The 22,073-nt window shown below is 40.7% G+C and overlaps 3 protein-coding genes across 8 annotated transcripts in view; 1 reads left to right on the plus strand and 2 right to left on the minus strand.

Annotated features, from left to right (window-relative positions):
• The window catches only part of PXT1 (peroxisomal testis enriched protein 1), a 64,521-nt gene that overhangs the window by 28,233 nt on the left and 14,215 nt on the right, over positions 1-22,073 (minus strand). The gene's annotated exons all lie outside the window — the stretch shown is intronic.
• LOC132528126 (pleckstrin homology domain-containing family A member 3) lies at positions 2,373-4,441 on the minus strand. Its single transcript, XM_060164159.1, has one exon. It carries the CDS (start codon positions 4,073-4,075, stop codon positions 3,173-3,175), a length of 903 nt encoding a protein of 300 aa, XP_060020142.1. The 5' UTR covers positions 4,076-4,441; the 3' UTR covers positions 2,373-3,172.
• KCTD20 (potassium channel tetramerization domain containing 20) overlaps positions 10,617-22,073 on the plus strand; it is a 29,298-nt gene continuing 17,841 nt past the window's right edge. The window contains exon 1 of one of the 6 annotated variants that reach the window (XM_060162723.1): positions 10,617-10,750. The gene's annotated coding sequence lies outside the window, so the exon portion shown is untranslated. Of the gene's footprint in view, positions 10,751-10,796; positions 10,825-11,084; positions 11,321-22,073 lie in introns of those variants that run through there. The other 5 variants (XM_060162719.1, XM_060162724.1, XM_060162720.1 and 2 more) reach the window with 5 other exon arrangements.

The raw sequence follows: 22,073 nt of genomic DNA on the forward strand, positions 1-22,073 counted from the left end.
TAAACCTTAAAAAAAAAAAGAAGAAATATCCTTCAAATCTTCAAAAGTCTCCTTACTTGGACAGACAATATTTTCACATGTAACCAAGGTCATCTTTCGGAACTTTTGGAGCCTAGGCCAAATTCCACTTCCTGATCCACCTTCCCATATATATTTCTCTCCAAGTAGAATCAGTTTACGATGAGCATTTTGGACAAACTTGAAAGAAAATAAATCACAATCATGCGTTGGTCACTGATCCTCTTAAGACCTTAGATTCCTTCTCATCAAGTGAAAACCTTGGCACTGATGATTTCTAAGGCCCCTTTCACATTTGGCATTTCATGACTGAATCCTAAAGAATGGAATTTCTAAAAGGGAAACATGAGGCCCAAAGGGTGGATTTTCTAAGGAATCCTAGAATTTCAAAGCTTGAAATTGCTCTCTTCAACCTTGTTTATATATTACCATCATGTGATTAAAAATCAAAGAGCAGCTAAGGAAGGACTCAGTAATTCCTAATAATTCCTTCCAGATCCAGCCTAGGAGTGTGTGTGTGTGTGTGTGTGTGTGTGTGTGTGTGTGTGTGTGTGTGTGTGTGTGTGTGTGTGTGTGTGTGTGTGTGTGTGTGTGTGTTTGCAACCTTTTAAGAATTAGAATCTATGAGGGTACTTACTGTACCGTTAAAAAAAAAAAGCGCTAAGAGGGGCTTCCCTGGTGGCGCAGTGGTTTAGAGTCCGCCTGCCGATGCAGGGCACACGGGTTTGTGCCCCGTTCCGGGAGGATCCCACATGCCGCGGAGCGGCTAGGCCCGTGAGCCATGGCCGCTGAGCCTGCAAGTCAGCCTGTGCTCCGCAACGGGAGAGACCACAACAGTGAGAGGGCCGCGTACAGCAAAAAAAAAAAGCGCTAAGAAAAGGACATATTTGACAGAGAACCAAATGTCCCCTTAAGAAAAGATGTTAAATTCTCTTTAAAATAATAACTATTGTTGTCAATTATTATGAATAAAAGGAGGAAATATTGAAAATATCTTGTCACTATAAAATATTTTTATTTTCATTCAAACTGCATCGTAAATGCTAAGGAGGGCTTCCCTGGTGACGCAGTGGTTGAGAGTCCGCCTGCTGATGCGGGGGACGCGGGCTCGTGCCCTGGTCCGGGAAGATCCCACATGCTGTGGAGCGGCTGGGCCCGTGAGCCATGGCCGCTGAGCTTGTGCGTCCGGAGCCTGTGCTCCACGACGGGAGAGGCCACAACAGTGAGAGGCCCGCATACCGCAAAAAAAAAAAAAAAAAAAAGTCATAAATGCTAAGGAAACCTATATATATATATATATTTTATTGGAGTATAATTGCTCTACAGTGTTGTGTTAGTTTCTGCTGTACAATGAATTGAATCAGCTATATGTATACCTATATTCTCTCTCTCTTGGATTTCCCTCCCACCCCCGCCATCCCACCCATCTAGGTCATCACAGAGCACCAAGCTGAGCTTCCTGTGCTTTATAGCATGTTCCTGCTAGCTATCTATTTTACGCATGGTAGTGTATAAACCAGTATATTTTGATATACAAACAATTTACAATTGACATTAAGGAGGTCAATTTTATCTCACAAAAAAGTCTTTCGGTGTTCCTTTTAAAGATAATGTTGGTTTGGATGGAGTGTGTATATAACATTAATACTAATAGAGCCTTAAAATTTTCTAGTGCTTTGAGGTTATAAAATACTTTCGTATACACTTTGATTATGTTTTCTTCCTTCCACAACCTCATGGCAGAGGTAGGTCAGTTATCTTACAGACTGGGAAACCCAAGCTTATGGGTGACTTGCTCAGTTAGTAACTGGTGGAATGACCTCAAACTGAGGTCATCTGGCTCTTTTTCCAATGTTTTGTTCTTTGTTTTTTCACCACGTCATACTGCCTTATGAATCTGATGCCACTTCATGTTTCTGTACTTCCTTTTCATGTACCTCGTACATTCACAAACATTGACTTATTTCCAGGTAGGCGTCACAACTCCAAATAAGCAAGGAGAACAGTTTGTTTGGGCTCCTTGTCGACAAGCAGAAGAAACCTTTCTGAATTTGCCTAGTTCCTATTATTTATCTTATTGTTTATCTGTTCGTTTTTCATTACAAAGTTTCTCAGAGAGCAAAGGTAAGGGGCCAGCACACATACTTTGGTAAACAGATTTTGTTTTTTTTTCAGTTATTGAAAGTTTGGCGAAAGGAGGAAGTGTGATTTGAGCAAAGTAAAAGAACCTGGAGGTTTTATGTGTTGGCTCAGTGGGTGACTGGAATCTGTTTTGTGAGCCTAAATGTCACTGGTTCAAATCCTAGTTTGAAGAATGTATATTTTGGGGCTTGTCTTTTTTTTTTTCCATTGCAAGTCATTTATTTCTCTGGTGGAAGTGAGCAAGGTCACTACAATATTAACCTCTTTTCTAGAACAATGTAAATAACAAGGTATACACATCTTAAATTTGGTAGGTCATAAAAGTTAGGATGCAATCATTTTTTCTGATGCAACAGAAAAATAAATAAGTAAAAATTAAATACTTTAACCCAATATTTGGTATTGATAAATCAGTAGTGTCAACTTCATATACAAAGGACAGCACGATCTCGTTTTTAAAAAATCCTCAATGTCATGGTATTTGGGGTAAAAATATTTCGAATATTAACTGTTTCCTTTTTGCTTAAAGGAATATAATACAAACACCATCAAGCTGCGACCTTAACTCACTTTCAGCTGGGGTAAAGTGACCATTTGGTCCATGGCACAAGTTACATATATCACACTTCTGTCAAACTGAAACCTTAGGTTTATAAGATTTCATGTTTATAAGCTACAATACACACTGACTAAGATGTCAGTCCCTCACAGTATTTTAGAAAAATATCTGCATTTGTCCTTACAGATGTCAAAATGTTACACCATCATTTGTTCAAAAAAAAAAAAGATGCACATTCATACTGTGAAGTTATTAAGAAAATACTCTTGCAAATAAACTATATAAAGATAAAATACACTTCAAAGGTATGTGGGTTGTTTTTTGTTTGTTTGTTTTACAATATTCTATAAAGTGCAGAGAAATCCTAAGGGAAAAATTACTCCCTATAACATAGTTTAATTACAGCAGCTTTTGCATAGCAATACTTAGAGGAAGTTGGACACTTCCGTTTCCTCAGGAAGAGAAGGATGGAAGAGGATCTTCCGATTCAGATTTTTTTTTGGCCATAAGTCTGCTTTCTTCAGGAATGGTTGCTGATGCCAAATCTCCATTAAGTGTATTTCTGGAACAGTGAACAGGTCTATCTGGGTCTTCGAGAGGAACATCATTACAAGAGTCTGTATCTGAGTAGGTTCTTCGGCGCCGCTGGGAGAGTCGGTGAAGTGTAGACACTGTTTCTTTTATAGAGTGGCTACTCCTCTCAGAACTGCAAGAACCAGGGTGGCTGACAGAACGCTTCATCATTTGAACAGGAGAAGGTGACACAGGAGAAACTAAGGGATCCGGATGGCACAGCTGAAACATCTCAGGTTTAAACTTGGCATTCGCTATCTTCACACATTCCTCAAGCGTTGTGATGAATGTATTACACGTGGCACTAAGTAGAGAAGAGGCTTCATTCATGTTCTCTATGCTGGGAGATGAATGATTCTCATCATGGTGAACAAATTCTTGGATCGTATGAACTTGCTTCATTAGGAGGTCACAGTAGAGGCGAAGCTCAGACATTTTGGTTTTTAGAGATTCACTGGTTTCACTTATTTCTTTTTCTTTTTTAGTCCTAGTATCAGACAAACAGGCTTTGGAGCTCCCCAAAGCAACCAGCCACCTTTGTCTTTCAGCTGCATTCACTGCCTTCATGTAGAAATGCTGCTCTCCTGGAATGATTAATTCCATTCTTGTGTTGTCTGCTGAATGGACTTTAATTTCACAAACTGCCATCTTTATACTTCCTTTGCTCCCTTTGCAAACATCATCTTGTGAATCATAGTAGGACAGGATTCCATTATCTAAAACAAACCAACGAGGCTGCCAACCCGTGAGATAGTTGGTCCACTTGTACAGAACTCCCTCCATGCTTCAGAGCCCGGCGCCGCGCATCCTCCTGGCCAGGCGCCGGCCGCGGTGAAGGGGGAAACGCGGGGCCTGGGCAGCTCCTCCCGGCCCGCCCGGGCCCCTCCCCGGGCGCCCCCAGCCGGCACAGAGCAGCCCTCAGCCCGCGCGCGCTGCCGGGACGTGGCGGCCCTCAGAGGCCGGGACGGCGGCCGCCGCGTGGTGCTTGGGGGCCTTGAGACATCCCCGGGCGAGCCCCAAAGGCGGCGGCAAATTCGGGACCTCGGCCGGCCTCCCGCTCGCGCTCCCACCGCCCCGCTGCTCCCTTGCGCGCCCCGGCGCTCCTTCCTCCTCGCCCGCCTTCCTTTCCTCCCCCAGGTCTCTCGTTTGTTTTCATTGACCTCGACGTCGCTTTCACTTCCTCTGGGGCTTGTCTTTTTGTTTGCTTTTTCAAATGCAGTTGTTGGGTTTTTTAGATATTTATTTATTTATTTATTTGGTTGTGCTGGGTCTTTTAGTTGTGGCAGGTGGGCTCCTTAGTTGTGGAATGCAAAAACTCTTAGTTGCAGCATGCATGTGGGATCTAGTTCCCCTACCAGGGATCCAACTCAGGCCCCCTGCATTAGGATTGCAGAGTCTTAACCACTGCACCACCAGGAAAGTCCCTCAAATGCAGTTTATTTAAAACACATGTAAGGGTAACAAAAAAAAAGAAAACTTCCCAGCATTCTCAGTATTGGGTTCAAGAATGAGACTTGTGGGGACTTCCCTGGTGGTCCAGTGGTTAAGAATCCACCTTCCAATGAAGGGGACGTGGGTTTGACCCCTGGTAGGGGAACTAAAATCCCACATGCTGCGGGGCAACTAAGCCCGCGGGCCTCAAATACTGAACCCTCTGAAGCCCACACACTGCAACAAAGAGGCTACGTGCCACAACGAAAGACCCCGCATGTCACAACTAAGACCTGACACAGCCAAATAAATAAATTTAAAAAGAAAAAGAATGAGACTTGTGTGTTCGTAAACAGGGGCACTGTGAGTGGTCAGAGCTGGTGCACCAGATTGGAAGGTCAGAGTCTGTTTGTAAACTGATAACAAGAGTAATGAGAGATGAACGTATCATCAGTTTACACACGGCCTCTGCCAAAGCCCGGGCTAACATGTACATTTTCTGACTCCCCATTCTGAACCCCACAGGACTTCTATTTACAGAGGTTTATTTGATTCTTGAATCTCAAGTTGAGCATTCTATTCTATGTACTTTTAAAAAGTCATAGAGGGACTTCCCTGGTGGCACAGTGGTTAAGAATCTGCCTGCCAATGCAGGGGACATGGGTTCGAGCCCTAGTCCGGGAAGATCCCACATGCCGTGGAGCAACTAAGCCCATGAGCCACAACTACTGAGCCTGTGCTCTAGAGCCCGTGTGCCGCAACTACTGAAGCCCACGCGCCTAGAGCCCGTGCTCCGCAACAAGAGAAGCCACTGCAATGAGAAGCCCGTGCACTGCAACCAAGAGTAGTCCCCACTCTCTGCAACTAGAGAAAGCCCACGCAGCAACGAAGACCCAATGAAGCCAAAAATAAATAAATAAATAATAAAATTTTAAAAAAAATTCATAGAATTCTGAGATGAATTGTCTTGGCGTGTGGGTGGGAAAGGAGGGAGTTCATGCCCCCAACAAAATCTCAATGGGAAATGTTAATAGATTACTCTCCTGACAGTTATTGGAATTTAACAATTAAGCTTCAAGAAATTGTTTTAGTATCCTTACCTTTCATCATTCCATTTTACCCCTTTTCTCTAACACTCAAAATACACTCTACTACCGACATGTCCATTACCTTCTAAAAAAAGGACAATATCTAAATAAAATTCCCCAATTATATTACAATGTGGGATATCTTTCAAAAGTTTTTTAAAGCATTTATTTTTCTTTTTAAAGTAATTTAACCTTAATATCGATATTTTCCCAGGAAACCAAATGGATACATTTGCAAATAGCTCAGTGTGAAGAAAATATATTTCAGCTCTTGGGTAGGACTGGCCTCTAGCTCCAAACTTTTTCTTTAAAAAAATTTTTTAACACAAAAAAACCCACAAACACAGGAGACAACACAAAGAAAATGTTTGCCTTAATCACTTATTCTAAGGCAATCACCCTTGTAACTACCACCAGGTCAGAAACAACTTCCCTACCTACCCTTGGAAGCCCCTTCTGTAGTCACTTCCCAGTCACAACTGTTTCACCACCAACAACGGCAGCGAATAAGTAACCATTATCCTAACCTTTACAGTAAACATTTCACTTCCTTTCTCTTACATGGTTTTACCACCCAAATGTTCTCCCATAGACAGAATAGTTTCCTCCCTACACACATATATACACTTTTTAAAAACTTGAGATATCTTTTGTCTTTTTTTTTAACTTTACAATTTTTCTCCTGAAGAAAAGAGGCCTTTTGACCTGTAGAGTCTCCCGCAGTCAGGACTTTGCAGATTGCGTGATCTCGGTGCAGTTCAACATGTCCCTCTGTTCTCTGTTTCCTACGAATTGGCAGCTGGATCTCAAGCCTAGACCCGATTTAGGTTCGATCCCTGTAGCAGCATTTTAGGTGGTAGTGTGGTCTTCCCTCAGGAGGCACATAATATCTAGTTCTCTCTCTTTTTATGATCTTAGGAGCTGTTGATGCATAATGCCTATATCTATTAATTCACAGGGGTTTGCAAAAGTGCGATATTCTATCATTTCTTTTTTACTTAATAGTGGAATATTTTGATGTAGACTCACTTCCCCTTATCTCCTATTTGGTTACCCAAATAACCAAACTTAACATTTTTAAGTTCCCTTAGAGGATAGATCCTGCAATCATCATCTATGTAACTCTCTTGGGGTCCTACACCTTTGGACTGTGGCTATATGTTTGTTGAATTTGCAGATGAAACAATCCCTATAAATGAGACTAAAAGGCATAGTGAAGTTTTATGTAAAGCAGATGTACATTAATAAAGATTTAGTAGAAAATTCCAGCCACTAGAAACTTAAAATTCTTGCTTCTCTGGTTGATTATGTACTCAAGGTCCAGTTTGTTTCCTGCTGGTCATAAAGCTTTGTGACTTTCATGAGGAGATTGTTGATGAAGGTGAACTGATGAAAGTGAAGTGAAAAAGATTCTTGTGAATCTACTTTGGGTCAATATACGGAGTTCTGGCCCCCCTCTAAAAAGTCAAAAATTAAATAATTTACATCTGTATTTATATTTCATCTATATTTGAGCACAATTTTGGACTTCCAAACAAAAGTGATTATTCTTTCAAAAAGTCTCATTTGATATGTCTGCAGTGATCTAGAGATTATACAACCTAAAGCATTTAAAAAATTGTTTTTGCAAATGTAATTATTTTGAGAGAGTTCAAAAATCTTGGGATTTTGGGGTTGTTTTTATATTTACTACATATGAAGTAGTATGCAGAAAGGATAATTCATTTTTTATATGATAATTGATAATAGCTATTACTTTTAAAATATTTTCATTCTAAGTCAACCTTAAATTAGTTGGTTTGTGTTAACAGTTGATGACATTTAAGGTGCCACCTGGAAGTGCTCAGTTCACCTGGAAGCAATTAGGTGGAGTTGGCGAGCAAGAACTTTGGGGTCAGATGGTCTGAGTTCTCAGCCCACCAGCACCACTTAGTAGTTTAATGACCTTAGTTACTTTACTTGTTTATGTCTTGTTTTCCTCATTTGTGAATCTGAGTAGTAAAATCTATCTCCCAGGTGTCAACCAAAAAATAATGCAGGAGGCTGCAGATAAGAAAAGTTTATTTGGGGTCTTAAGAATTGCAGCTGGGGAGACACAGATTTGGGTAACCCTAAAGGAGTGTTCCTGGGAAGAAAAAGAATCAGGGGCTTACAAAGACAAAAAGCCACGAGGTTGTTAAAAGTTGCCTTGCGAGAATTGTGATTGACTCCGACTCGAGTCATACAATATTTGTCCTTAAGGAATCATGAGGGTTTTTTTTTGTTTTTTTTTTTGTTTTTGGCGGTACACGTACCCCTGGCCTTTCCCGTTGTGGAGCACAGGCTCCGGACGCGCAGGCTCAACGGCCATGGCTCACGGGCCCAGCGGGATCCTCCCGGACCAGGGCACAGAACCCGTGTCCCCTGCATTGGCAGGCAGACTCTCAACCACTGCGCCACCAGGGCAAGCCCCCAACTTCATTTTGATTTTCCTTTCACACAGGGCTGTTGAGAAATTTAAGTCACGTGATATATTGGGAAAAGTGCTTTGTAATATTTACTGGTAGTAGATGTTATATTTAAGGAACTTAAATAACACAGTTAATCAAATAAACTGAATTGGCCATTATGACAATTGAAATTTTCAGGCCTCCCAATTTGACATTAGAGAGGTTTCAGCTCCAGGGACTTCCCTGGTGGTCTGGTGGGTACGACTCCACACTCCCAATGCAGGGGGCCCAAGTTTGATCCCTGGTTAGGGAATTAGATCCTACATGCATGCTGCAACTAAGAGTTTGCATGCTACAACACGTATGATCATCATCCCACATGCCACAGCTAAGACCCGGCACCAACAAAATAAATAAATATTTTTAAAAATAATAATAAAGAAAGGTTTCAGCTCCAGATACATCTGAGAGATTCAGATTTTGGAGATGCATTAAATTAGAAATAAAATGGTAAAAATCAGCATACACCTCTGCTTTCTGTGACTCTACATTTTTCATACTCCATCTGCTTGATGTCTACCCAAAAAAAGTACCAGGACTGATATGCTATTCATTATATGGGATTAGAGACAAGAATAGAAACATTTAGTCTTAACGACTGATTAAAAGACACAGTAGTTAGCCTAATTCTCCAACGTTGGGGCCAGATTTTTATATATTACAAATCTGCAGAGAGAAACCCTTCCAGAAAGGAAGAATTTGTTTCAAGAACTGTCTTGCATGAACATCAGAAAAGTTTTTTCTTCCTTTTGACTCAGAGGACGTAACGTTGTACTTTATAGAAATGGAAATAAAGGCATTAGTTTGAATAATTATATTACTTTGGTTGTAAAGTTTGGATCCTATAACACATTCAAATTGGTTTATATTTAGTTTTACTATTGAACACTGTGACAGAGACGACGCTGTGTTCATCAAATCTTTTTTCTTGTTCATTTTCCCTCAGCACACAGGAAGTTATACCTCCTAGCCTTCTTAGAGTCAAGTCAGGTTTGGCCGGGTGACTAGTTCAGGCCAATGAAACATCAGCAGAAGTGAAAGGTCCACATCCGGAAGAGGCAAAGAAAAGCCCTTGCAGGATTCTCCAGTCTAGCTCTTCTGGCATCCCTGATGTGAAACCTCGTGTTGGGTTGGCAGAGCCAGAAATGGAAGCAGCTGGGAATGCTGTGTCACCACGTGAAGGTGAGCTGCCCTGTAGAGTCACCTGACCTATTAATGACCTACAGGTGACTAGTGCAGCACCTAGCCCATCCTGATTCAAACACAGTACTTGATGTTTTAGTCATTGTAAGTGAAGTGAAAGAATAGAAATGGGGACTGACCCTCTACACCTCTAAGATAAAATTACAATGAACAAATTTATAGCTTCAGTTTTTTAAAGTTGTTGCCCTTAATGAGGCAATTTTACTATACAAGTATCTGGCAACCATTTGCAACCTACTGGAATGAGATATTTTCTTATATTCCTTCCATTTCAAACCTAATCATAATCATTAGCCCCAAATTAGTTTTTAGACTCTTAATGAAAAAGAAGTTGACTCAAAATTTAAGAAATCGTGCTATTATTAACTTAATTGGTTTTCAACAATTTTAAAACAAAATAGTTTGCATAACCAGTATAACTTTTTATTTAACTAGTATAACTTTTAAAAGTACAAAAGCCAGTAGAAATCATGACAGAAAGGACTGATGCTATTTTTACGCTTTATAGGTCATGGACTATATACATAGATACTTTTTTGAGTGTTGAAATATTTTACTAGTAACACAACCAATTTTCCAATAATTTGCTTCAGGTTGATTAAAAATGTGTAATTCAGCTTTGTTTGCTATACTATGTAGTTTCCTTAAACTCAAGGTTTGAGAAAAACGTGGAGTTTTCCTCCCTCCTCTAGGTCAGAATGCATATCCGGGAGAGGGATTTCCAAGCAAAAGGTGTTTAAGGAACTCCATTATTCTCACTACCTCCTCCCCCCAAACGTATGTAAAGATCCGGGCTCCCCAATTTTCTAAAAGCATTGGCTGTCCCGGGGCTGCGCGAGCTTGTTTCACAATTCAGATAACTACTAACTTTTCCGTTTCAGACTTTTAATAATTGAAAGAGGGTATCCGCAGCTCAGAAATCGATCTACCGTGGCTGTGCAGCGGTGAGAGCGTCCTGCGTGGGACGCGGGGGCGTGTCGGGAAAGAAAAGGGACACCCTGCGGCGCGCTGCCCAGGGGGTTGGCCGGAGCCCGGCCTTCCCGGCGTGCCCCGCGCGCCGAAGGGGGACTCTTAACGTGAAGCGCCGGGTGACTCAGCCGTGTGGCCGCGCGGGCCGGGGCGGGGGCTGGGGGGCGCGCGCCGCTGCGGCCCGGGCGGTCCGAGGGGCGGCTGCTTGCGGCGCCGTGTGCGCGCGCCTCCCGGGCGGATTCGGCCCCCGAGCGCGAGAGCGCGGCGGGGAGCTTCAGGTAAGTGGCGGCACGAGACCGTTCCCCTCGAAGACCCGGCGGGCCGAGTGCGGCAGCGGGCCTGGCCCCGGAAGGTACCTTTGTGTCGTGGGTAGGGAGGGGGCCGACTCCTCAGGACGCCGCTCGGGCGGCAGCCCGCCGGGTCGGACCCCCAGTTTGAAAGCCCGCGGGGCTACAGTCATCTTGAGGCACAACGTTGGCAAATGGGTTCCAGGCGCCAGTTTCCGTGCTGAGGGTAAAGCTTGGTAATCCGGGGAAGAAGGGGGGTCGCCTTGTGTGGAAATCGTCAACACAGTCGTGGGGACAACTAAAGTATAACTTGACTTTCCTGCAGGCCTTTGGTGTTTTGAATCCCAACAGAAGAGGAATGATGAGAGCCCCGAAGTGTTTATTGATAAAACATTTGCAGACGTGTTTTTTCTGGCAGTTAATTGAATCATTAAAAATTAGGTAGTTGGTCGGACTTCTCGCTCTTTGCACCCCTGCTTCAGTCTTCCTTCTCTGCCACCCACAAATTACTAGCTTTCATCAGTGCCTCTGAGTGTAGAAGAGCTGGGGGAGCCTCAACTGGTAATTTTCTTTTAAATAAAACCTTACTTTTTATAGCGTTCAGTGTTTTCGGGTTTAAAAGCCTAGTTCTGCACTATCAAAAAAAAACCAAACCTTCTATTTTGGAGTTTGTGATTCTTTCTGAAAATTCCTGGATTGATCCGATTTATTTTTAAAGGAGAAAGCAGTGAACAAACTAACAGGATAAACAGACTGAGGAACTGTTTAACCAGTTTATGAAAATGAATTTTCTAGGCCCTTTAATTGTGCCCCTGTTAGCTGTTAAACAATTAGCTGCAGCTGTTACCTGAGAAATTAAGGTTCTTTTTTTAATGGTCCTCCAAACAGTGTTGTAGTTATAGCAGTTGAATTTGAAGAATCCGGTTGAAGAACTCCACCCTTAACTCCTCTTCCCCACCCCCTGACCCAAATTCTGGGACAGTAGTTCTCAAACATAAGTTTGCTCCTTAAAAGTACTAATACCCCTCCCAGAATTTTTTTTTATAATTTTTTAAATTGTTTATACAATTTTTAAAGGTTACTTTCCATTTACAGTTACTACCAAATATTGGCTCTACTCCCCGTGTTGTACAGTACATCCTTGAGCCTTACACCCAATAGTTTGTACCTCCCACTCCCCCAGCCCTATATTCCACCCCCACCTGGTAACCACTTGTTTTTTCTCTGTATCTGTGAGTCTGCTTCTTTTTTGTTATATTCACTGGTGTGTTGTATTTTTTTTAGATAACACATGTAAGTGATATCATACAGTATTCGTCTTTCTCTGACATTTCACTTAGCATAATGCCCTCCAGGTCCATCCATGTTGCTGCAAATGGCAAAATTTCATTCTTTTTTTATGATTGAGTAGTAGTCCATTGTGTGTGTGTATTCTACATCTTCTTTATCCATTCACCTGTTGATGGACACTTAGGTTGCTTCCATATCTTGGTAATTGTAAATAATGCTGCTGTGAACATTAGGGTACATATATCTTTTCCAATTAGTGATTTTGTTTTTTTCAGATATATAGCCAGTAGTGGAATTGCTGGGTCATATGGTAGTTCTGTTTTAGTTTTTTGAGAAACCTCCGTACTGTTTTCCACAGTGGCTGCACCAATTTACATTCCCACCAACAGTGTACAAGGGTTCCTTTTTCTCCACATCCTTGCCAACATGTTTTATTTGTGTTCTTTTTGATGATAGGTGTTCTGACAGGTGTGAGGTGATATCTCATGTGGTTTTGATTTGTACCTCTCCCAGAAATTTGATTCTGGAGATCAGTGATGGGTTTCCGAGTCTGCATTTTAAGCAAGCACCCCCTCCCTTGGTCTGTTATTGGTGATCCAGGGACTACACTTTGAGAAACACCAAAATCGGGTTGCCCTGAGAATTTTTAGAACTGCCCAACTTCCTTATCCCTTTATTGATTTACTCTCCCCTGCCCCCTAACCAATCATAAGCCAAGAAGATCAGACTCTTTGGAAGGAAACTTTAGAAAAGATAGTGCTTTCTTGCATTCTGACACCAGGGTAGGAAGTACTTTCATACATATTATAATATTGCCTTAGAGATGGTCTGTGCCTGGTAATCTGTCCTTTTACCTTCTGGGAGCTGCTTCCAGTAGCATCAGCTCATAAGTTATGCCGTTAGGCCAAATCTTCCCCCCTCCCAACTAATTTAGTCTCCTTCCCCTTAGAACCAGGACAGCCAGTGCCTTGTATTTCCCATTGCCTTGAGCTCTCAGATATCCTGGTATGTAGCAGTACCAGTAGCATTTATGAGGGCTTTCAGGTCATCTGAACATTAATTCAGTCATCAGATACCCCAGTAACACCTGTTTTGTGCAAAGCACTGTAGTAGGCCATTTTAGCAACAACGTTGCAAAGATGTCATAGAGTTGCCTTGCTCCCTTGAGGTAGATTTGAGGGCTGGATAACCTCTGCTCCCAAAGCTTTTTGTTTCTTAGTTCTTCTTCAAATAGATGTGTAGGGATGAGATTAGAGTTAGACTGTGTGTTTCTGACTTTTTTTCTGTCTTTGGTTTCTTCTTGGCATCTCATTTTTCTTACTAATCTTTTTCTGTTGATTCACAGAATACCATGTCTTTCCTTCTATAGCCCTGGGCTTTCCGATTATTGTGTCTTACTCTGCCCCTGAATCTGAGCATGCCTACTCCTCCTTGGCTAACTGGAGTAAAGTTTAGGGAAATTGTTGGCATACTGAATGATTTCTAGTTGGAAGACCCAGAGTCATGGAAATATGAGGCTTAGAGCTATAAGGGAACTTATTACAAATTTATCTATTGCAATCCTCTTGCCTTTTAAGATGAGGAATCTGAGAGATGAGACGGCAGAGTGAGGACTCCTGGCTCCTAGCCCAGTGTTCTTTCCACTAAATCATCTCAAGAAAAATGCTTCAAAAATGGAAAAGGCGGGCTTCCCTGGTGGCGCAGTGGTTGAGAGTCCGCCTGCCAATGCAGGGGACACGGGTTCGTGGCCCGGTCTGGGAAGATCCCACATGCCGCGGAGCGGCTGGGCCCGTGAGCCATAGCCGCTGAGCCTGCGCGTCTGGAGCCTGTGCTCCGCAACGGGAGAGGCCATAACAGTGAGAGGCCTGCGTACCGCAAAAAAAAAAAAAGGAAAAGGCTTAGAGAAGATCAGTTATAAGTAGATAAAGAAAACTGAGAGATTTTCACATGAGTACAGAAGCAGTATTTGGAAAATTGGAGATTGAAGGAGAGTATTTTCTACCACATAAATCAGGAAGATTGGGAACACTAAAATAAGGAACTCTGAAGCTTGGAATAAGTAGTAATAGAACAAATAAGAGCAATTAGTTATCTTGTAATCCCAAGAAATGTTATGAACTCGGTATTTTTTTTTAAATTTGGTAAAGGTTAAAGTAAGTACATTGGTGAATTTTTTTTTTTTTTTGCGGTACGCAAGCATGTGGGATCTTCCTGGACCGGGGCACGAACCCGTGTCCCTGCATCGGCAGGCAGACGCTCAATCACTGCGCCACCAGGGAAGTCCCGGTGAATTTTTATTAAATGTTAGATGTTTGAGCAATGTCCAGAATCTTTTGAAGTTGTCGCATAACTGTACTGTTGTCCTTACCCAAGTTATTAGGTATCTCTGTGGGAGACAGAATATAAGACTGATCTAACTGCTAATCTGATTCAATATACTTCTTATGAGAAATGAGATTATTGGAATAGTATATGCATTTCTGGAATCATAGGAAGGAAAGAAGTATGGATGAAAGAAGAGAACCCTTTGCTGTTTTTGCTTAGAGTCCCCAAAGTAGACATTGTTTTTTGTTTTTTGAAATACATTTATTTATTTATTTATTTTTGGTGACATTTGGGTCTTTGTTGTTGCGTCCGGGCGTTCTCTAGTTGCGGCGAGCAGGGGCTACTCTTCGTTGCTGTGCGTGGGCTTCTCTTTGTTGCGGAGCACAGGCTCTAGGTGTGTGGGCTTCAGTAGTTGTGGCACGCAGCTCTAGACCACAGACTCAGTAGTTGTGGCTCATGGGCTTAGTTGCTGCGCAGCATGTGGGATCTTCCCAGACCAGGGCTCGAACCCGTGTCGCCTGCATTGGCAGATGGATTCTTTTTTTTTTTAATTTAAAATTTTTATTTTATTTATGTTTTTGGCTGTGTTGGGTCTTTGTTGCTATGCGCGGGCTTTCTCTAGTTGCGGTGAGTGGGGGCTATTCTTTGTTGAGGGGTGCAGGCTTCTCATTGTGGTGGCTTCTCTTGTTGTGGAGCACAGGCTCTAGGCGCGCGGGCTCAGTAGGTGTGGCTAGGGGGCTCAGTCGTTGTGGCTCATGGGCTCTAGAGCGCAGGCTCAGTAGTTGTGGCGCACGGGCTTAGTTGCTCCATGGCACTGGGATCTTCCCGGGCCAGGGTTCGAACCCGTGTCCCCTGCATTGGCAGGCGGATTCTTAACCACTGCACCACCAGGGAAGTCCATCCCAAAATAGACATTGTTGGATTGTTCTTGTATATTCATGAAAGTAGAATTAGAAATAGTAAGGACTTAGTAATTAGTAGACATCGTTATGTTCCAGACACTGTGCTAAATGTTTTTACATCCATTGCCTCATTTAATTATCTCCATTTTATAGCCAAGGAATCTAAGACACAAAGAGCTTAAGTTTGCCCAAAGTCATACACTGTGTAAGTGGCAGAGCCAGCATTCAAATTTAAACTGACTCCAAAGCCATTACAATTTATGCTCAATAGTGCCCTCATTATACTTCATTGGGCAGTGGTTAAGAATGTGGGCTTTGGAGCCAATTTTAACTGGGTTTAAGTCTTAGTACCTTCATTTACTAGCTTGGATATTCATCAGTTTCTATGTCTCCGAAAAAGAGGTTGTAATAGTACCTACCTCAGAGGGTTATTAGGATTGGGTTAATTCATGTAAAATGCTTTGATTTGCACCTGACTATTGTGAGTTCCCAGGAGATGCTGGCTGTTAACTGTTTTTTTTTAAATATTTTAATTTAAGAAGATATTTTCTTTAGATTCAGATTGTCCTTTCCAGCATTGAAATATTAAGGCTTTTATGATAAGTATAGGTAATTAAACTATCTCTGTTCTTATTATAACATGGAGGCGGGGCTTACTAATATTTTGGAAAGCACTGGGGTGTAGTAGAAAGATCTGTGACATGATTTGGTTAAGAAGATTATTAAAGAAAGTTCACCTTCCTTAGAATAAAACAGCTAATGATCTACACTTCTATATGAAGATCACAGTCCATACCTTAAAACCATGTAAGATGCCTTCAGTGTGTTTGCCCTAAATCTCTTTTTCTGTGGGAGAGGGTAAAATTTAATTTCTGCAGTTGTATCTGTGTATTAGTTTGCTAGGACTGCCCTAACAAAGTACCACAAACTGTGTGACTTAAACAACAGAAATTTATTTTCCCACAATCCTGGAGGCTGGAAGCCCAAGTTCAAGGTGTTGGCGGGGTTGGTTTCTTCTAAGGCCTCTCTCCTTGGCTTGGAGGTGGCTGCCTTCTCCTCCCTGTGTCTTCACATGGTCAGTCTTCCCTCTGTGCCTGTATGTGTCCTCATCTCCTCTACTTAAAAGGACACCATTTGTATTGGATTAGGGCCCACCCTAATGACTTCATTTAATCTTAATCACCTCTTTAAGGCCCTATTTCCAGTCACATTCTGAAGATTTAGGGTAATGGACTTCAACATATGAATTTTGAGGGAAACACAATTTAATTTAGCTCATAACAATCTGTTTAGGGAATTAAATGTCAGGTAATCTGAATGTTCCATTGCCCTAATTGTTGAGCACCCTCTGACTTGGGATTCCAGCATCATCCTTTATCCTGTGCCTACCCACCTGTCCTACCTTCTGCCTGTTCCTTAGAACCATGCTTGCTGTTGAGTACCCTAGGAAGCACACCATGCCTCCACATTAAGCCCTTGTGTTGGATTTAAAGCTACCAAGATTATTCTGTCATCCTATTGAATAATCTGCTTGAGAAGCTATTTCATGTTTTTAACCTGAATTCCTAATTTGTCTTATATTCCTAATATTTCTTCTTTAATCTAGATGGAAAAATGTCCAAATCTCTTTAGTAATACATCATTTTCTTCTGAAACTTTAAAAAATTTCTTTTAAACTGTTCTAAGCTTTAAAAATACTCCAAAAAAAAAAATACTCCAAGATTTTCTTGAAGAGTTCCCTGTTTTTACAGATACATTTTCCTTTCTCATTTTAAAAGTAATAACACATTCATTTTAGAGACTTTGGCATACTCAATAAAACAATTTTTAAAAATCACATATGATAAGCCTACAATTAAGGGAGAATAGTTGTTTATATTTTTAATCTTTTTTTCTGTGACTATACTTATTGTTTCAACCTGCCCTTTTTAAGTCTAGTTTATCAGTACTATTTCATGCTATTTTAGTTATTATTCTAAAACTTTTTTAGCCTTTCAGCATATGAATTATATTGATTTTAGAATGTTAAGTCAACCTTTGCCATATGTATTATCCTTTTTGATGTATCTGAGTTTGATTTTTTAATAATTTGTATAGGATTTTGTGCTTATGAGAAAAAGTCATCTGTAATGCTTTTTGGTAATGTTCTTGTCAGGTTTTGGGTCAGTATTATGCTGGCCTCAGAAAATGAATTGGGATATAGGTTCTCTTTTTCTGTTCTCTGGAAGCGTTTGTATAAGATTGATGTAATTTCTTCCTTAAAGGCGTGGAAGAATTTGCTAGTCAGGACACTTGGTCCTGAAGTTTTCTTTGAAGGACGGTTTTAATTATGGAATATGGTTCTGTGTAGTATTTATATATCATCAAAATAATCTATGTCATCTATCTATTTGTATATAAATATACACACGTATATATTAAGCTGCTTATTGAAGGGAGTTGGTGTATACATTGTGGAGACTGGACTAGGCCATCAGGAATGCAGGCTGGGACTCTAGGGCAGGAGTTGAAGCTGCATTCCAGTCAAATTTCTTCTTCCTCAGAGAAACCTCAGTTCTGCCCTTAAAGCCTTTCAGTTGTTGGATCAGGCCCACCCACATTATCTAGGATAATCTTCCTTACTTAAACTAAAATGATTAAAGACTTTAATCACATCTACCAAATACCTTCACAGTAACATGTAGATTAGTGTTTGATTGAATAACTAGGACTGTAGCCTCAAGGGTTGCTGTATAAAACTGACCATCACAGCTTCTCTGCAGTCTTGGCTATCTTACTAGTTGTCTAATGCCTTCAAACAAATGGGGTTTATTTTGGTTTTTGTTTTCTGTTTTACCCATCCCATTCTGATAATTGCATTATTCCAGGGCATAGGACTTGCCAATGCGTGGAAGTCACGGTGGGTGTGGGGAGGAAGGCAGACTTCAACTTGGCACAAGGAAAAAAAAATTTTTTTTCCCTTGAGGATTGCTGGCCACCAATAGGGTGAGCTAAGCAAGAGATTCCTTATTTTGGGATTTTTTAGGTAGGATGGACTGAACTAATAGAAGTGTTTTTGTAGTCCTAGATGGAAGGTGATTTGGGACCCAGAGTTTTTTTGAGATTTATGATTGGTAAAATTGTGGGGGGAAATTGGGAGCCCATCATCAGGTTGCCAGCCTTTTAGGACATTAAAAAAAAAAATCTATCATTTTCTGTCACCATTATGTTGTAAAAGAAAAGACATTTAATATCAGAAAAGAAGTAGAGATTTAATTTAGGTACCAAGAAAGCATTACACTAATATATACCATAATTTTCAATTCACATTTTAATATTTTTGAAATCAGGCTGTATCTTAAAATCATGTATATATTTAATATAATAGTGCTTTCCTGAAACGCTGTTATTATATTGATGTCTTAGGCAATGTCACGTGTCTTAGAACTGGGATAATAAGTGTGTGTGTGTGTGCCCGCCCCCATGTGTTACATCATCTCCACTGTCCTCATTTTTGCTAAGAGTCGGTGAAAACTTTTGATGCTAATTGATACTGGTCCTTGAACCATCTTCTGACACAGTGATTTTGGATTGTCTCCAGAATTTTCAATGTTTGTTCTATTGCTACAGTACTGATCCATGGATCTGTCCCCTAAGACCTTCCGATCTTTTCTTACTGTACAAAAACTTAGCTCTTTCTTATAAAATGGCCTACTGTATTGAGTAATACATTTAAAAAATTTTAATTGCACTCCCTTGTACTGTTTAAAGACATTATTGCTAATAGTATATCTCTTGGATATTTCCTGGAAGTTTGCCATTAAGTAATCTTTAACAGCTTGTGTATCTCTTCCTATAGAGAGTTTTAGATAATAGCAAGCAGAAGAGCGCCCTGGACATTAGGGACCTCATATGTTGACTGGCTTTTTCTTAGGAGTCATGAGCTTTGCCTGGTCTGTTATGTACCTTGGATTGTTCCTAGCTTAAAGGTGTCATTAGAATGACCATAACTAGTTGAATCCATCAAAAGATAGAAGCACCTGTGTAGAAATTACAGAATTTGATCTACCCTGTTTTTAGGTAATAAAGTTGAAAGTTACAGCAGAATTAGGTAAGGTCTTAATTTGAACTTGGGGAACTCAGATTGTAAAATCAACCCCTATCTGGAGTTAATTGATTTATAGGTCATCTCAAAGCAACTATTTAAACAGAAAAGGTGCTAGGTGTGCCTGTTACTGGCACAGAAAGGTCATATGTCCTGGCTCCAGACCTTGGGCTTGAAATCGTATCTCCAAACCTGTGAAACTTACGTAGAATTCATGAAGTAAATCAGACCTATAAGGAGAGGTAACACAGCTTAAGGGTAACATGCATTTGACTCGAGCCAGAAGCCTGGATTTTGAAGCCTGGCTCTACTATTTATTAGCTATGTGACTGTGGGAACTTAACCTCTTTCTTCCTCAGTTTCCTCATCTGTAAATAGGGGTAACAATAGTACCTACTTCATAAAAGTTTTTTTTTTGAGTATTAAGTTAAATTATATAAAGTACTTAGAATAATATGTAGCACATGATATATGTTAAATCAGTGAAGTTTAAGTCCATCTGGACTTAAGATGGAATGTTTGTGGTGATTCGGCATATTGAAGAATCTCAACTGATTGATTTGGTTCCAGTGTAAAATGTGTTCTTGAGTAACTGGGTTTAGATTTGATTATTAGTTTAAGGATATAAGAAAACTGCATTTTGAAAGGGTGTTGCAATATTTAAGAACTTCTTGAGATATACTAGATTCAAAAGTTTACTTTTTTAGGATTTACTAAAGGTTTTTTGAGTACTTAAAGATTTGCTTGGGAGGCAATTAAAGTGCTAAAACAAGAAAAGAACATATTAAGATGATAAGTATAGTTTAAAATGTTTGGCAATATCAAACTTAGGATTGTGGTTTTAGGGGATTAAACTATATTTGTCTTATTTTATCTTTTAAACTGAGTAGTGAGTAAAAATGTTATTGTTATTTAAGTCTTTTTTTAATAGGTAATTTGATAAAGTTGTAAAGGAAACTGTTTAAAGGCCTTTAGGCAGTTATAAATTGAATGTAAGGTCTTAAGTCTTAATTTAAATCCAAGTAACTGTAATATAGTCTCTTCTGGCACAAAAGCTGTTCTTGGGCATAAGTTATATTGACAAAAAGGTACTAAGGGCGGTAAGTTAGGGATGTCAAGTAGAGAAGAGGAAAATATATCCAAGCGGTTATAATCTTGTCACTGCTGTCCTTGTGCCTTTTTTTTTTTTTTTTTTTTTTTGCGGTACCCGGGTCTCTCACTGATGTGGCCTCTCCCGTTGCGGAGCACAGGCTCAGTGGCCATGGCTCACGGGCCTAGCCGCTCCGCGTCATGCGGGATCCTCCCGGACCGGGGCACGAACCCGTGTCCCCCGCATCGGCAGGTGGACCCTCAACCACTGCACCACCAGGGAAGCCCTGTCCTTGTGCTTTTATCTGCCAGCTTGCTAGCCTGGCCTCAGCAATTCATAGAGGAAAATGAAGGAGAAGGGATGTGGAATCAGAGGCGTTCCTGCCTTTCTGTGGAATTGGAATGCCCTCTTCTCTCCTTTATCTCTTCTCTTGTTACGGCTTTCTTCCAAGGTAGAAATGAGGAAGAGAAATGGTTCTGGCAACAGATATCTTCAAATGTTATGCCTTGCCCAACTTGTCTAGTTTTTTTGCCTTAAATTCTATTTCCTAGCCTATTAATGTAGTTTCACCAAGTTCTTGGGTATTTCCCTTTTCTCCCCATCCTTTGCACATTTTTCTGTTGGGTTAATTTCATGCATTTTCGTAAGCCCTTGAATATTGTGATAATAACTCTTTGTAAAAGTCTGTTTCAAATACAGTTTTTCAAGTATTTTTTTTCCTTTATAGGATTCCTTGCCATACAAAAGTTTAAAAAAAATTTTGTAGTTAGATTTGTCTTTCTCTTCTTTTTTAGCTTTTGGGTTTTTTGGTCTTGATTAAAAAGGCCTCCCTACTCTAAGTTTGTAATCTCCTAGAATATTCTTTAAAAAGAATATTGTTGTGATTCAGTCTCATTCATGAGATGAAAGGGTATACCAGATGAGTTGTTCCCAAACATAGCTAGCCCACAGGATCAGCTGAGGAGTTTGTTAAAAATTCACATTCTTGGGACTTCCCCGGCAGTCCACTGGTTAAGACTCCGTGCTTCCACTGCAGGGGCATGGGTTCGATCCCTGGTCGGGAAACTAAGATCCCACATGAAAAAAAAAAATTCACATTCTCAGATCCACCCTAGACCTACTAAATTAGAATCTCTGGGGAATAGGGCCAAAGAATGTTTTTAACAAGTTCTGCTAGGTGATTCTGATTATCAGCTAGACTTGAGAACCACTGGACAAAATAATCAGTAAGGTCTCTTCTGATCCTGAAATATCACTTTTCTGTATTTTGTAACTCTTGTGTTTCACATTCTCAACAACTAGGATTGTAAGCTCTTTGAAAGTAGGCAGGACTGTGTCTTAGGTACTACCCTTCTTGCTGTCCACCCACAGAGATCCTTTCATGCCTAGACAATTCCAATAACCTCTTACTCTTCTAGTCCATCTGTGGTTGTATTTATCTTAAAGCAACATGTTGAACATGACACTTCTCTGTGTAAAAACTTTGGCTACAAGACAAAGTCCTAACTCTATTTTACTTTATAACTCAAGGCCTCCGTAAGCTAGCTCCAGCTTGGTTTTCAACCTTATCTTCTGGGGCTGTTGTATACAGCCATCTAAGTCGTGCGTTGTACAGCTCCTTAA

The sequence above is a fragment of the Lagenorhynchus albirostris genome, chromosome 10 (genome assembly GCF_949774975.1).
Source record: "Lagenorhynchus albirostris chromosome 10, mLagAlb1.1, whole genome shotgun sequence".
NCBI classification, from domain to species: domain Eukaryota; kingdom Metazoa; phylum Chordata; class Mammalia; order Artiodactyla; family Delphinidae; genus Lagenorhynchus; species Lagenorhynchus albirostris.

Excerpts from the sequence above, each read along its gene's own strand:
- LOC132528126 (XM_060164159.1), bottom strand. The coding sequence starts at position 4,075 with ATGGAGGGAGTTCTGTACAAGTGGACCAACTATCTCACGGGTTGGCAG.